Source organism: Gossypium hirsutum, chromosome A11 (assembly GCF_007990345.1).
Source record: "Gossypium hirsutum isolate 1008001.06 chromosome A11, Gossypium_hirsutum_v2.1, whole genome shotgun sequence".
NCBI lineage: Eukaryota > Viridiplantae > Streptophyta > Magnoliopsida > Malvales > Malvaceae > Gossypium > Gossypium hirsutum.
Genome location: NC_053434.1, coordinates 22,446,822 through 22,463,295, shown reverse-complemented (window position 1 = coordinate 22,463,295; position 16,474 = coordinate 22,446,822). Strand labels below are relative to the sequence as shown.

At 32.9% G+C, this 16,474-nt stretch overlaps 2 protein-coding genes across 3 annotated transcripts; both read left to right on the top strand.

Annotated features, from left to right (window-relative positions):
* Positions 1 to 761: 761 nt before the first annotated feature.
* LOC107912743 (PR5-like receptor kinase) lies at positions 762 to 4,688 on the top strand. Its single transcript, XM_016841048.2, has 5 exons — positions 762 to 1,051; positions 1,342 to 2,026; positions 2,242 to 2,966; positions 3,146 to 3,187; positions 3,544 to 4,688. Exons 1-5 carry the CDS (start codon positions 949 to 951, stop codon positions 4,599 to 4,601), a joined length of 2,613 nt encoding a protein of 870 aa, XP_016696537.2. The 5' UTR covers positions 762 to 948; the 3' UTR covers positions 4,602 to 4,688.
* Positions 4,689 to 5,216: 528 nt separating this feature from the next.
* Positions 5,217 to 14,770, top strand: LOC107912745 (transcription factor IIIB 90 kDa subunit). Of its 2 annotated transcripts, XM_016841050.2 has the most exons (20): positions 5,217 to 5,282; positions 5,467 to 5,612; positions 5,712 to 5,793; positions 6,186 to 6,258; positions 6,525 to 6,613; positions 6,719 to 6,795; positions 7,797 to 7,853; positions 7,977 to 8,089; positions 8,192 to 8,271; positions 8,364 to 8,450; positions 9,203 to 9,283; positions 9,814 to 9,975; positions 10,090 to 10,194; positions 10,808 to 10,859; positions 10,961 to 11,079; positions 11,946 to 12,026; positions 12,444 to 12,581; positions 13,026 to 13,115; positions 13,994 to 14,047; positions 14,346 to 14,770. In XM_016841050.2, the coding sequence occupies exons 2-20, from the start codon at positions 5,551 to 5,553 to the stop codon at positions 14,550 to 14,552; spliced, it is 1,809 nt and encodes a 602-aa protein (XP_016696539.2). In that variant the 5' UTR covers positions 5,217 to 5,282; positions 5,467 to 5,550; the 3' UTR covers positions 14,553 to 14,770. The 2 variants fall into 2 exon arrangements, with proteins under 2 accessions (XP_016696539.2, XP_016696541.2); XM_016841052.2 differs by lacking the exons at positions 5,217 to 5,282; positions 7,797 to 7,853 and having other exon boundaries at positions 5,289 to 5,612.
* The last annotated feature ends 1,704 nt before the right edge of the window (positions 14,771 to 16,474 follow it).

Below are 16,474 nucleotides of genomic sequence, written 5' to 3'. Positions count from 1 at the left end.
GTTCGTATATCCTGCATGAGCATGTAAATATGAAAATTTAAGTATTGTATCGTATTTTATATGATATTTTGAATTGAATATATGAAAAGAACGTTACATGAAACATGAAAATGAATACTAAATAATATAAATTAATTGAAATTATTTTGAAAATCTCGGTAATACCTCGTATCCTATCCCGGCCTCAGGTACGGGTATGGGGTATTACTCAATAGTTTAAGTTAGTCAAATTTGAACTCAATTCGATAATGACTAAATCGAATTCGACTTTTTTTTTTGAGTTGGACAAAAAAATTGCGAGCACCTATCTCGTAATGGTATTTGATTCATGTTTTAATCAAATCTTTAGTTGTTCAATTATACGGTATTTGATTCTCCTATTGAAACTTTTGTCCTTTTTCCTATATATATAGATTTGAAAAGAATTATAAAATTATAAAAATCATACTTCAATTATACATTTTTATAATTTGAAAATAAATTTGAATTCATCATTAAATTTTATTAAAATAATTTTATAATTAAAGAATTATATTAAAATTTTTATATTTTTATACTTAAAATTTTAAATAATAAACGATATTTTTAATTAATACATTAAAATAGGCCCAACTGGGTCGGCCCAAAATACAAAATAATTTATCCAAGATCCAACAGAAACAGAAACAAATAACATGGGCCGTGTCCATCTATGCTACAATTTCAACAATTTCCCTTGGAAATTTAGTCGATAAAAGAAGAGAAATTTCCTTTGGACAGTTAACGTAATTCTGTTGGGAAGCTAAAAGTCTTAAAGGTCGACTTTATAGTCAAACCCTTTTGTTTTGACAATTTCCTCGAAATTCATTTGAGCTTAGCTGAGACAAAAATCAATGGTTTCTATTTATTATCATTTGACTGGTTATCCTACTACCTCTTCTCTGAAATTTTTCTAAAAACAAATTGAAAATGAAATCATCAGCATCAGCATCATCAGATCTTGCTCTTCTTTTGCTTTCCTTATCATTCATGATGCTTGGGGTTGCTGTTTCACAAAGTAATAATACCAGAGGTATGTATCCATGTACTTTCCATTTTAGAACTATTCTTTTTGGGTAATGGTAATAAGATGAAGATTAGGGTTGCGTGCATCTGCCAGTTCAATAACTTCCTCTTGGGTTGGGTGGTTAACAGTAACACTAGTATGTTCTGTTTCAAGGCCTCTCTCAGTTTAACTTATAAACTCTCCTGTTTGAAACTCGACTTGGATCCTTTGCTTGTCTTGTCCCTGTTCATATACCTCTTTGTGTGTGTGTGTATATATGTTTTGTGTTGATTTAAATTCATTTTCCTGTTGTACAGGTGCTCGTCCATGGATGTTTACTATTGTAAATAACTGCAGCTATACAGTTTGGCCAGGGGTGCTGACAACGGACGAAACCTCACAGAGTTTTCCTACTACAGGTTTCAGTCTTCGACCCAGCGAATCAACATCTATTTCTATTCCAAGATCTTGGAGAGGTCGGATATGGGGTCGAACTCTTTGCACTCAAGACTCTTCTGGCAATTTCTCTTGCCTCACCGGGGACTGCGGCACATCTAGACCAGAGTGTTCTGGTAATAGTTCCATCCAGGCCACCCTTGCAGAGTTTGGATTCAACGGTGATCTGGGAGATTTCTATGATGTTAGCCTTGTTGGTGGATACAATCTACCATTGATGATATTCCCACATGGTGGAACTGGAGGTGACTGTAACTCAACTGGATGTGTTGCGGATTTGAATGGTGACTGTCCTTCGGAGCTTAAGGTTGTCAATGGGAGTGAGACAGTTGCATGTAAGAGTGCTTGCTCTGCTCTTGGGGAACCTCAGTATTGCTGCACCGGAGATTATGATTCTCCAGCTACGTGCCAGCCCACTTCTTACTCACAATTCTTCAAGACTGCGTGTCCTACAGCTTATACCTACACCTATGATGATGCATCCAGTATGTTCACTTGTGTTGACGTTGATTATGATATTACTTTCTGCCCTACCCTTTCCACCAGGTAATAAATGCATACCAATTTCAATATAGAGAACAGTCGATCCCAAGGTAATGGTGCCTGTTGATGTCACCGGTCCGCGGTGGCATTGGCAATCAATTGCCAACCCTTTCTTCCATCTCTGCTCTGAAAATTTTTGGAAAAGAAAATGATTTCTCTTTCTTTCTGCTTCTACTTCTGTTTTTGCTTATTCTTGGGTTTCCTGTTTCCCTACCCAGTCCCGATCAACTGTACGAGAAGTGCCGCGATGCAGTGTTTAAATGTGGGAATATCTCCATTGGATATCCTTTCTCCGGAGGTGATCGAGATCCAGAATGCGGACATCCTGGTTTGGAGCTTCACTGTGACGTTTTTACTAATACTACTAAGATTGAAATTGTTGGTGTAAAGTATGAGGTGCTGGACATCCATCATGAAAATCGAATTCTAAGGATTGCGAGGGAGGACTTCATCAAGAATGGCTCTTGTCATCCTCAAATTCCAATTCAAGATTCGATCCTGAATTCTGAGCCATTCGTTCTCGGTTCTGGAAACACCAATCTTACTCTGTCTTATGACTGCCAATCTTCATCGAGTCTTGGAATCTTCCCTTGCAATTCTTCAAATTACAACAATGTTTCCATAACTACAGATAACATTCGTCCAGATGGATGTTCAGCTAATGTTAGAGTCCCGATTCTTCAATCTTCCTGGGAAAGACTTCGAAATGATTCCCTGGATTTGGAAGAAGCATTGGAGACAGGATTCGAGGTGCAATGGAAGGAAGATACGGAAGCCTGCCGGAAGTGCAATGCTTCTGGTGGAGCCTGCGGTTTTGACAAGTCCAACAATCAAACATTCTGCTACTGCCCATCAGGATTTGAGAGTTCACCGGATTCCAACGAATGCCATCGATCCCTTCTCCCACCATCTCCAACAAATACCGGAAACAATAATACCAGAGGTATGTATGTACTTTCCATTTATAGAATTCAACATGTTATTTATTTTCTGTTTTAAGATGATAATATTAATTTGATGCGAATGTTTAACTAAAAAAAAAAAGGAGTTGAAATTATTTAAATAATTGAAGTCGTAAAGTAACTAATTTATTGCTTTGTGTGGTATATTGTAATCTAATAGGTGGGTCCAAATCCAAGTTGAAGCTGACTCCAATAATCATAGGTATGAACGTGTTTGTTTGGTAAGAACGTGGTTTGAATTAGCTATATATATCTTCAAGGCACACACAAAATGCACCACTTAATAGATCACAATTACTACAATTGTAGTGTTGAAGTGGCTTTTAATTAATATAATTAAATTGATTTTAAATAAATATATATATACTCTTTGTATAACTTGTAATGCTTTTCTTTTAAATTAACAATCATACTTTTAACCGAACTTTTATGAATTTTTTTTAAAAATTTCTTTAATTTTATTCACTGCTTTCTTTTATTTGATCGTTGTTTTTTTTTTTACTTTAATTGAATCTTATCTATTGAGCTAGCAAATATTGATTAATAATTTATAAACAGGATCCGTTTTTGGAGTTGTATCGATTTCTACTATATGCTTCATTGTCTTAAGGTTCAAAGGAAAACTAATATCAAATTATCTCCGCCAACGAAAGATGAACGACGATGCTAGGATTGAGGAATTCATCACAAAGTTTGGTCATTTTGCTCCAAAGCGATACTCTTATGAAGAAATCAAGAAAATGACAAATAAATTCAATGACAAATTAGGTCAAGGAGGTTTCGGAAGTGTATATAAAGGAAAATTGTCCAATGGTCATCTTGTGGCAGTTAAATTCCTAAGTGAAACGAAGGGAAATGGAGAGGATTTTATGAATGAAGTAGCTAGCATTAGTAGAACTTCTCATGTTAATATAGTAACTTTACTTGGTTTTTGCTTTGAAAGATCAAAGAGAGCTTTGATCTATGAATTCATGCCCAAAGGATCATTGGACAAGTTCATTTATAGTCAAGGATCAGATAATCAAAGTCGTCAGTTGGAATGGATAACTTTGTATGACATTGCACTTGGCATCGCTAGAGGACTTGAGTACTTGCATCAAGGTTGTAACACAAGGATCTTGCACTTTGACATAAAGCCTCACAATATCCTTTTAGATGAGAATTTTTGTCCTAAAATCTCTGATTTTGGCTTGTCTAAATTATGCGAAAGAAAGGAGAGTGTTGTATCAATGACAGGTGCTAGAGGAACTGCGGGTTATATTGCTCCAGAAGTGTTTTTTCGAAATCTGGGAGGAGTTTCTCATAAATCTGATGTTTATAGTTACGGAATGATGGTTCTTGAAATGGTCGGAGGAAGAAAAAATATCAATGTCGAAGTGTCCCAAACTAGTGAAACATATTTCCCCTCATGGATTTATAAGCATCTTGATCAATCTATGAACTTGAATATTAATGAAGAAAGAACAAAAGAGGCAGAAGAAATAACAAAGAAGTTGATTGCAGTGAGCCTTTGGTGCATTCAAACCAATCCATTAGATCGACCGTCAATGGCTAAAGTAATAGAAATGTTGCAAGGGAGCCTTCAATCATTAGAACTGCCGCCACGACCCACCTAAGATGTTGCAAATATTTGTTAACTTGAGTAATTTGTTTACAATGAAGCAATCATAAGTTAATTTAATAAATTATATATTTTGATTTCATAAATTTTTAATTGATATTTTTTAAATATATTTAAAAATTTAATTGTGTAAACATAAATTATTAAGTGCATAAAAAATTAAATATAATTTTTTTTGTGTTTATCAATATTAACTTTGAGTTCATTAAATGTGTTATATTTGTATATTTAATAGAGAGTAAAAATATCATAGAAGTCCCTGTACTCAGAGTTGGATTGTATTTTGTCTTTGCTACTCAAAAAATGGGCAAAGTAGTCATTGCACATTAGATTAAAAAACAAATTTGTCTTTTCTATTAAAAATATTCATATATTTGTACAGTTAAAAATTAATATGATTGACCGAATAATCAAACAGTGACATGCTATGTTACAATTATTCTATGTATCTAATAATTATGCTACTATAAATTGCAATAGTTAATTGCAATTTATTTTGCAATTAAATTGGTTGACTTGGTTATTATATTATTGTATTTTGATTTAATTAAATATTTATTTTTTAGTATCTTTTTAAGAGATTTTAGGCAACAATTTTTTAGATTAATTAGGAGAAATTTAGCTAAGGAATGATAATATGAAGTTATCTAATATGATTTTAGGCAACAATTCCCAAGTCAGTGACTCACTCTTCCCTCTCCTTCTCAACCTCCAATTTCTTTCTTACTTTTTTTTTTTTTGTTTTTAGTTTTTCCTTCTTAACTTTCTTCTTCCGATTACTTTTATAAATCTATTTTGATCTAAATTATTCTGTTTATTACTAAATTTGATTTCATACTCTAAATTTGAAAAATTCATAGTTTTCAATTTGATTGCTGAGAAAAAGAAGGCAAGGGAAAGAAGAAGGCGCTATTCTTAGAATTTTAAATTCGTAATTGAGCAGGATGGTTTACTGTAATAATTGCTCCAGAAACGTTACTGGAGAACGCGTCGACGACGGTCTTTTGTAAGTGAATTTCTTGCTCATAAACAGTGTGGGTCTTTTTTGGAGAAAATTTCAGTTTCTTGTTTGATTATTTATTTTATTTATTTATCTATTCTGTAGGTCTTGCACTTTTTGCGGGAAGGTGTTGGAAGATTGCATTTTTGCGACCGAACCTCAATTCGTAAAAGATTCATCTGGCCAAGTAATGTTTCTTTCTTTATACGTAATTTTTAATTTTGGAACTATGTTATGCTAAAATTTAGTTGAATAGATGCCAGTTAGGTTTAAGCTAGGTGATATGTACTCTTAAATTTTGTGCAAGGTTCATTGTTTTTGTCATAGACAATTACTTCTTACTAGCTATTTGTAGTTTCCTAACTATGAGAATGGCTGGCTGAATATGCCATCAAACAGAAGAAGAAATTGGCAAGCTAATCTCATTGTCAGACGTGTTTTAATTGAGTGAAGTGCATTGAATTGTGGAGTTCAAGTTTTGTTTCCCTTTGTTTAGTTTGTTGATAACTTGATCTTTGCTTTCTTGTTTTTGACTTGCATTTATTTTGATTTCTATTGCTAATTTCACTTTGTTCCCAGTGCAAACTATCTGGAAATTTTGTGAAATCTACGCAAAGTATTTCAGATTCACGCCAGCATACCATAGCTAAAGGTATGCTTTATTAAGTTGCATCTATGTTCTGCAAGAAGCTATATGTTGCCAACTTTTGATAAAGGATTATTTATACATTTCATCAAATTCGCTTTTTCAGGGTGCTCTGATTTCAAAACCTTTTGACATCTTTATTGCAGGCTCAACTTTACTTTTATGTGTAATTTCAGTTTGTTGTCATGGCTAATTATGTGTTAGCATTACACACTTATTGCAATGTGACTTATAAATATCTTGTTTCTGGTTTTAATTTCATTGTGATACAGCTCTTGATGGTATCAGATCTTTGAAGACTGGATTACTTATTGACGAGTATAGTGATGATGTTGCTAATGTTGCTTTACGGTTTTATGAAGTATGTTTTCTTTGTCTGAACTTTCATTTCAATTCTTGTTATTTTTGTCCTCCCTCCCCCCCCCCCGGTTCAATATTTTAAGCTCTTTTTATATTTACTGTGAAGGTTGGCCTTGAACGGAATTTCACTAAGGGACGCAGATCAGAGCTAGTACAGGCTGCATGTCTTTATCTTGCCTGTTGGTGAGGAATTTCTTCTTTCTTAAATTTATAATGTGGTTACATGGAAATACTATTGCCTGAATTCGAACATGGTCTATTGTCTTAAACTTAAATGTGATGATTCAGCTGTTTATATCTCAGTTTAATAACACAAACATGCAGACGACTACTGATTATGTGCATAAGCACTTGCTAAAATAAAATTTCACACATGTAACTTACAATTGCATATTTTCACTAAAATATAGGGTCATGCAGATGGTAGTAATTTTTACTACTTCAAACCTCTCGTTCTCATTTGTAAAATAACAAGCCTGATTCCTTTACCTTCAATCCTTTTATTTATGGGAAGTATCTGATCTTTTTTCCTTTCAAATCTTTTTTGAAATTTGTCCAGTATTGGCTACTTTTTCTTCTGCAAAACACAATAAGTTGTGACTCTTTACTTCATCTTCTCATATATGTTTTTTGGTCATGAATTTTGCATGAGTTTGGCTTAGGGAAAAGGAGGGTAATACTGTAATTGATAAAGATTTTTTGTTGACTAGGATTTTCAAGAACGAGGGTAAGAGTCTTGTATTTTAGGGTTTGATATTGGTCAAACAGATGTGTTTGTGGCTGGGGTTGGAATGCAGAAAGAATATTGCTGGTCTGGAATTGGGATAGAAAATATTGGATGGGATCTCTTTCAGCTAGTGGTCCACTATTTGAAGAAAACACAAAAGATTCATGCTGTGCTCATAAGAGCCACATCAAATATTCAAATTAGCTCTACACTTTCTTGAAAATTAGATCATTGCAGAGATACACAAATCAGTCAGTGAATGAAAGAGTCAGGATAGGGAACTATAGAGGGAGAGGAAGAGAGAAAGAGGGAGAGCTATCATGAGCGACATGATTCTTTTTGTTTCTTCTTCAATTTAGGGTTGAATTGTTTACCCTCCTTTTTATCACTTTTTTGTTTCTTTTTGTTCTTTGAACTGTTGAACTATTTCCCTCCTCAACCATATAATTTTTGGCAGGCAAAAGGGAAAGCCATTCCTTCTTATTGATTTTTCACATTATTTACATGTAAATGTGTAAGCAATTTTCCCCCTTTCTACCCCTTTTAAACAAATTTAACTTGCTCGATAATTCATTATCTCTCTGTTTCTGCGTGATGAGGTTTTTTTTTTGACCGATTTCTGTTGTTTCTTCTTCAGTTATGAGCTTGGCTCTGTATATCTGCAACTTTGCTATGTGCTGTACCTTGCTGACTCAAAGGATCTTCCGAAACTAATTGATCCTTCAATTTTTATTCATAAATTTACAAATGGTAAGTTGCTTAATCAATTTCCGTAGATTTTTTAGTTGATTGCATGCTCCCAGTGTTTGTGCATTGAACTCAGACATGCAAAATAACCAATATACTTTGCAGCTTTGATTCCAGAAGGAAATGATGAAGTTGTTAAAACTGCACGGGACATTTTAGCTAGCATGAAACGGGACTGGATGCAGGTGTGATTTTATTCAAAAGTACTTTATTTTGATTCTGTGTACTATCTAGGTAATTTTTGGAGTTAAAACCTTACTGTAACACAAATTTACAGACAGGGCGGAAACCCAGTGGATTATGTGGTGCAGCACTGTACATTTCTGCACTTTCACATGGTCTGAAGTTTTCTAAGTCAAAGATTGTAAGTTATAGTTCATACCTTTTTGTTTGTTGCCTTCTTTAATAATCATATGTTGTTGTTCCTTTTGCTTGAAAATCTATAAGTTTTTAGTTTTTATTTATACTATTTGGTGGACAGTATACTATTTGGTGGACAGACTTTGCAATTTTAATTTTATGATAGGGGCTTGAAATTCAGTAGATGTTTTAACTTCCAACCATGTCATGATTGTTCTCATACACATTCTAAATAAGGTCCTAACTCATATTAGGTGGTTTTGGATTAGGTTCATGTCTTGGCCTAAGCTAGAGTAGGGATAGTTTTAGATGCCTCACTGCCCTGTCTAAGACCCCCTCTACAATTTGCATTGTAGTAATATGCACATGTCCATGTTGTTATTATTATTTTTTATTTTTTATTCTTTTTCCATAAAGTAAACTTTAGCATCATGGTACTAAAAGGTGGAGGCATAAAATAACTGAAGTTTAATACAATAAAAATGAAAAAGAAAAAGTAAAATAAATCCACGACAGCCTCAAGCCATAACAAGACTGGATAGCTTGATATTACCATTTAGCATCTGCTAGATAATGAATTTTTGTTTTTTCAGTTTAACTTATTTCATTATATGTATTTATTTATGCTTGTGGGCAGTTTAATTTTTTGTTTTTCCAATTTCTTCTTTACTTAGGTTCATGTTGTTTTTTTTCCCTTTTTGCTTATTATCCTCTCTCTCTCTTAAATTGTTGGGTTAATTAAGGTCTGTTTATCAGATAGAGGTTGTTCACATTTGTGAAGCAACATTGTCAAAGCGGTTGATTGAATTTGAGAATACCGACTCTGGAGCCTTAACGGTATGCATTTTTTTACTTGTGCATGGTAAAATAGAACTACATTGTGCTAGGAAATTGGTGATGGAATCAGATTGTAAATTAGAAACTATGGAATGAAGAACCATATTCAACTGATGCTTACAGTAGTTTGAAATTTTTTTTCCCCTTTTGATGTTGATATGACTTCCTATCTGCATATGGTCCTTCCTATCTGCATATGGTCCTAAGTAGAGCATGATGGCATAATCTGATCTATAAGGCTTGCAGTATCTTGGGCGAAAAAGGCTTTGTTGTTGTTGTAATTGTAACTTGTGTCAGTACAATTATTTTTTTCTTATGCTAGAATTTGATTGGTAAATCTTTACTATTATTACTGTTGATGTTACTTTTGTTCACACTACAGAGTATGTAACTAATTTTATGAAAAAATTGATGCCAATTTTTCATCATTTCCTCAGGTGTCATGTTGAATTTGTTGTATTCCACATCTTGTTATTTTTCCTCCTTTGTTTTTCTTGAAAATACCTCCTTTGTTTTGAACTTGTGACCAGATGGAGGAATTTACGGAAAAGGAGAGGGAGCTTCGAACTAGTTCATTAACTGAAAAACAGCCAAATATTGGGTCAAAAGAAACCAGCTTAGATGCAGTGCTATGTAGGCATGTGGGGAGAAAACCTTTTGCCCATGGACTTTGTAATGAATGTTATGAAGAGGTGGCACCCATGTTTTTTTTGTACCTTTTTTATATTCTTTTACCACTACAATTGTTCTACTGGAAACTGTTTTATCATTGAAGCTGAAGTTCAAGGTGTTACTGGTTGGTGCAGTTCATGAAGGTTTCAGGAGGGATTGATGGAGGGTCTGATCCACCTGCATTCCAACGTGCTGAGAAAGAGAGAATGGCAAAATTATCTATTGAGGAAAATAATAAAGTAAGTTCTGTAATTATACCTTTTTAAAGGCTTGGGGACAGTGAATGTTGAGAATCCGAATTGTAAACACTTCATATATTTTGGATTGCAAGATTCACATCATGGGCATGCAAAAAGGTTATTCTCTCACAATGCCCCCTCCCCCCTCATGTGCTAACTGATCTCTTAATGTGCTGTCATTCTTTTCAGTTTAAACACTTAATAGTAAAGAATTTATTTTATGTTGATTAACTATGATAGATTGAACTCTCAAAATCTTGTCACAGAATGCTTGAGTTCTTTCTCCTCTTGGATTTTTTTTACCTTTATTTATCATAAGGTTATCTTCTGGATTGTGAGATTCATGTGAGCGTGCAGAATTATTCTCTCCTCCGTCCTCATGTGCCAACTGATCTCATAATTTGGTGCTGTCTTCTTTTTAGTGTAAAAACTTAGTAATAAAAACTTTATTAATTGTTATGTTGCTTAATTATGAGAGATTAACCTCTCTCAAATTTTTGTGACAGGACACTTGAATCTTTTTATTATTTATTATAAGGTTATCTTCTGCATAGTTTTAACTTTCATTCTCTAGCACGATATTTCATTGTTGTGGTTGTTTTTGATAACCCAGAGCATAGCCAGCAGCACGTTTGCAAGTGGATCTGAAATACCTGAAATTAGTGGTAAGTTTTATTATCAGGAGTAATCACGCATGACATGGTTTAATAATTGGACTTTTTTATCTAAATGCCCTAGATCTTTTATTAAAAGAGGTATTTTTCAGGGGTTTTAGAGGATGCAACTAACAAGGCAGCCATTGATGAGGGTGACAATGATAAGTTACCTGGAGTTGATGATAGTGATGATGGATTGGATAACTTTTCTGATATTGATGATATTGAGGTGCAGAATAAGTCTGCTTTATTGTATTTTGACATTGCATTGTCCATAGGAACTTCAAGAAACAAAAGTACTTCATACTCTACCCAAGTGCTGTACTAACTACATTGGTTATATTTCCTCTAATGGAATATTGTTTGAAGATGTATATAGAATTATGTAAATTACATCAAGTTTCTTGAGCTTTGACTAGCTTAACTGTTTTGCTTCTTTTACTTGCATATCATCTTTTTTCCTTGCATTCATAAACCATCTAAGATGTTCTACACTTGATTTGAAGTCAACTGGGCTTAAATTCAGCTTTGATCATTGCTACCAAACTAATCCTGAACGTTTGGGTGGTTGTCTGTCTTATGCAATCAGCACCGCTATTGTATAGTTTCTTCTGAGCTACTCTGGGTCTAAATAATGGTTGATCTGTAAAGTCGAGTCTTCAGAATACAAAATTGTCAATTTGAAAGGGGAAAATGTTCAAGAACTGACTACAATTTACCTAAACTAAGTTTATTGTTCAGGTCTACTCTTCAGTATTTAGAATTTGGTTCTTCATAACTTTCTTAGGAAGTGAGTTTGGGTGGTCTGGTACAGAATCAGCCATCCTGAGATCTAGTCATATAAATAGCCTTCATTGTACACCTTTTCTCAACAATATTTTTCATGCCTTTTAAACTGTTATGTCTTTATTAATGCATGCATGAATTTATGTATATGTGCATGTTTATTGTTTGAATGGCATGCATTGTGTTCTAAACTTAATTTAGAAAGTATTAGTTGGTTTCACATGTATGGAACTGCACTAAATTTTATCTTCTTACTTTGACGTCATTTTCTTATAACTCTTGGGAACTACTCCATTATTTCATTTTCAGGTTGATGGTTACCTTCACAATGAGGAGGAGAAGCATTTCAAAAAGATCATTTGGGAAGAAATGAACCGGGAATATGTTGAGGTGATTTGAACCACGACTTTGTTAAGTACAACATTATTTTGGCCTCCTCTACTCTAATCTCAAAGATTAAATGCAATATTCATGCATTGGCATGTGCTCAAGTAAGGGCATTGGAAAAGCATTTTGTATCTTTCTAGTTAAAAACATACATAAGAGGATGATTTCTCCTTGAAGAACAATTCAGATATATTTGACTATTGAAAAGACAAACTTTTAGATGGTTTTTCTCATACTTTTGGTCAAATTGAGCCCTGATCTGTGAAATTGTTTGATATAATTTATTTGAGTCTCAGTGCATTTGTGTTAGTTAGAAGGTAAGTGGAAAATGCAACTCAACTTTCCTTTCATGAATTTATTTAAAAAAAAAAAAAAAACCTAGCTAGTTACAGGAACTTAATCATATTGCAATCTTTGCAGGAACAAGCAGCAAAGGAAGCAGCTGCAGCAGCAGCTAAGGAGGCTTGCATGGCCAACTATGATAAATGCCCAGAGGACCTCCAAGCTGCACAGAAGCTTGCTGCAGATGTTGCAGAACTAGTGGCAAAATCTAGAAAGGTGATTCTTGAATATCAAGAAAAATTGGAAGTTTCCTGATTTCTGAAAACTATATCAAGAGAAATGCAAGCCACCTCTTGTACTTTATTACTTATTGTTAAGATAGACATGGAAGGCAATATCTAAAATGCTAAAATGAAAATGCAAAACAAACTATAAATGGTACCACACGTAATAGCTGGATTGCATGCATTTAATTCTTGATCTCTATTTCAGCTGACTTTTGCCACTTTGGCTTGATGCAAAGTTTGTCTTTCTTTTTTAATTATGAGCATAGTTCTAAGCTTAGCAATTAGCATGCTGCAAGTTGTTATTCTTATGTCCAACCATGATCGTCTTTAGATTATGGTATTTCTCTTTTTAAGATATACTGTTTCCAGAATTCTTTCCTCTATTTCAGCTTGTTTTTCTCTTCTTTTTTGTTTGCTTTTGTTGTATTAACAGGAGAGGCAACAAAAGCGAGCTGCTGAAGAAAAAGATGCAGGTCCTGCTCAGACTGCTGCCGAGGCAACCCGGCGAATGCTGGTGAAGAAGGTATTAGATAGCCTTTCTTTCTTGTTTTGGCCTAAGGGGTACCGCGTGGCTGAATAGATTTGTGATTATGATGAAACTGCACTTTGAAATGGGAACATTGTAGCGTTATAGTAATTAAGATCTAAAGTAATTTTGGGTTAATGAAACTAAAACTGATAATAATCTCTCCAGATGGCTGTAAAATTGCCTCATTATTCTGTAATTTTAAAATAATAAGCAATCAAAAGATTGAGGTCTTTTTTTAAAAAAGAAAAAAGAAAATCCTTTTTACACAAGATTTTACTGAGAAGAGCTTTATCTTTGTTTGAAGAGTATGGTTGAACAGGTTAAGAAACTAAATATTACAATATTGTCTCTTGTTTTTTCACCAGAAGACATCAAAATTTGTAAATAGATCACTTTCTTGGCACGTATAAACATTATGCAATTCAAAATTTTTAGGATGCCTGGAATTTGTTTGTTAAAATAATTTCAAAAGTTGGCTTCTTATTTAATCCCATCAGGCAATTACCTAACTGAGATGGAAACCTTGAACAGGAGATTAATCTGATATTCCTTTTGCAGACAATCTCAATGAGATTTAAAAGTTAGTAGACAGATTAGCTATGCCTTGATAACCACCCCGGAGTTGAACAAAGTGATCCTGAAAATAAAATGCTGATTTTGCTTGGATACATTTGACAGGCCTAGCATTCACGCATTTCTGCAATCTACAGTTGTTGTCATAATCATGCATTTGTTTAGGTTCTATAATTTTTCAAGTGTTTCATGCAGTATGGATGTTTACTAGTAAAACCATAATTTTAGTACTTTATATGGATTCTACTAACTGAATTGCTTAACCTTGAATGCTTTATACTTGTATTGGTTCTGTGCAGAGATTAAGTTCAAAAATAAACTATGATGCATTGGAGAAGCTCTTTGATGACCCGGTATGTTTATGCCTAATTTGTTTTAATGTTTCAAATTGATTGTTAGACCATAGACACGAACTTACAAACAAATACTTGGTAATTTCTTTTGTGTCCCTCATTGCCTTTGACAAAGACTTTTTCTTTTGGGTGCTATGATACCTATGTTACTCCGACTTGGGAGTGGATATGATTATTCTCAATGAGTCAACATGGATACTTCAGAGTCGGACTGACATAGGTTTGCTTAAGAGGGATTTGTTTTTTAAAAAACAAACAAACTTCATGAAGTTATCCTAAGATTTCTTTGGTATAACAGGTTACAGAGAAACCCAAGAAACAAAAAATAGAATCAAATTCTGATGAAAAGGAGGAGAAGGCTTCTAAAATTGGCAAAGAATGTGATTTAGAAGATGAATATAACGACAATGATGATGATGGATATGGAGGAATTTTTTACGGTGACTGTGAATATGACAACCAAGAATATGATTATGAGGATAATTATGATTACGATGGATATTGAGTTGTCTTTTATCATGGATTTCGGTGAATTCTTATATTCAGAACTCTACTCTTAGAACAAAAGAAGCAAATGGCGTTAGTAAAGAGGGAGTTAAAATGCTGTCATTAGTGATATTTTTACTCTGTAGTAGTATTATACAGAACCTTCTTGAGGAGACGCTAGGGTAGTTTGACCGTTATATTAGGTTCTAAATTGGAGTTTTCAGATAGTTTTGGCGACTTGGGTATTGTGTCACGGTTCCTTTTTTTTTTTCTTCCCTTTCTTTTTTTGTCAGTCATGAAAATATTAATATGGTATAAATTATTAAAGATATTAAAATAAAAATATCATGTGATTAGATTATAATTGTAATATATTTTAGATTGTTTTTTAGTCTAGATTTGAGAGGTGATTAAATTGGTCTTTGTACCTTACAAAAGAGAGCACAATAGTTCATTCATCAAAATTGTTATCTTATGACAAGTTTAACCTTCAACTTATATCTTTTTTATTAAATTTAATGATATTTTTATAAAAAATTAAAAAATGGTGAAGGTCATTAGAAATTTTCAAAAGCAATGAAGTTTCAATATTTTTAGAAAATAAAAATGTCAGAAATAAATAATATTTAATATTTTTAAATTATTTATTGGTGTATTATATAAGATTAAATAGGATGATGGCATTTTGCTTTAAATAAGAGAGTTATCATGTCTACTAAAGTACAAAAAAACAATATACGACACCATTTTAATGGATTATATTTGGCTTCTTTTTGTAACCAACAAGAATTGATTTCTTGGTCCACTTTTCAAGTAGAGGAAATACATTTTGCGCAATAATTTATATTAAAGATGTTTACAGAGTTGAATTTAAATAAAATGTTTTATCATATCTAAAATATGAGCTTTTAATCGTATCTAAGTTCAATTAGTCCAACCAAACCTAATAATAGTTTATTATAATTTGTTAAAATTACTTGCCAAATTGAAAAATATCAAATGTTGGTGTTAGATTTGGATGGATAGTGAGAATAATGATTTTATTGAAATTGAATATATATATATAGGTGAGTTTTAATCAAACATGGAAACTTCTTGAGTTTTAGCCTAATTCTCAGCTTCTCAAGTTTGACCGATAATTAGTTGACACATGGTATTGTATAATATTTAACACATATTTTTATATTAATCAAGTAAAATTTATAAAGTTTTGACTTTGTTAAAGTATGGCTTTTATGGAATTCCAAAATTAAATGGCAAAAAAATAAAAACTATAGCACTAAAAAGAGTTATATTACATTTGACAATTAAATTTATTTAGACTTAATTAACGTACGCGTTAACGTTGGTGGAATAGTGAGTTCTTCATGCAATACAAAAGTGGCAGGTTTTTCATAATGCATATATGACAATTATTAATTACCATGTTTTACCAGTTTGCAACATAATTAACGATTTTTATAGCATAGAATTAAATTGCTAATGGTATCTCATTCCCTTGATATTCATATCTTTTACAATTTTCCTTTTTCATCTATTTATTTAATCCGATATTAATATTGCAAGCTGACAAAATCAACTATAAAGACCATTCTTCAGTCTATCAGAAACTTGAGGTAATGTGTTCCAAATCTAAATTTATGTTTCTCATTTTAAATTCAACCATTTTCAATAATGCATACTGCAATAGCATAATTATTTTATTTACCATATTTTCAATAATGTTCGAAAGGAGACATACATCACCATATTAATTGATTTTAAATTCCTACACACTAAAACCATGCAATAGAGGACATTACTCAATACAACCATAGAGTGTACTTCATATTTTGGATAAAACAAGGTTGATGTCGGAACAAAGAAGAACCGATATCTTGATGACATGACACCGACATCATAACGAGAAGATTTTCCATGTCTCAACGACACAGTGAAGGG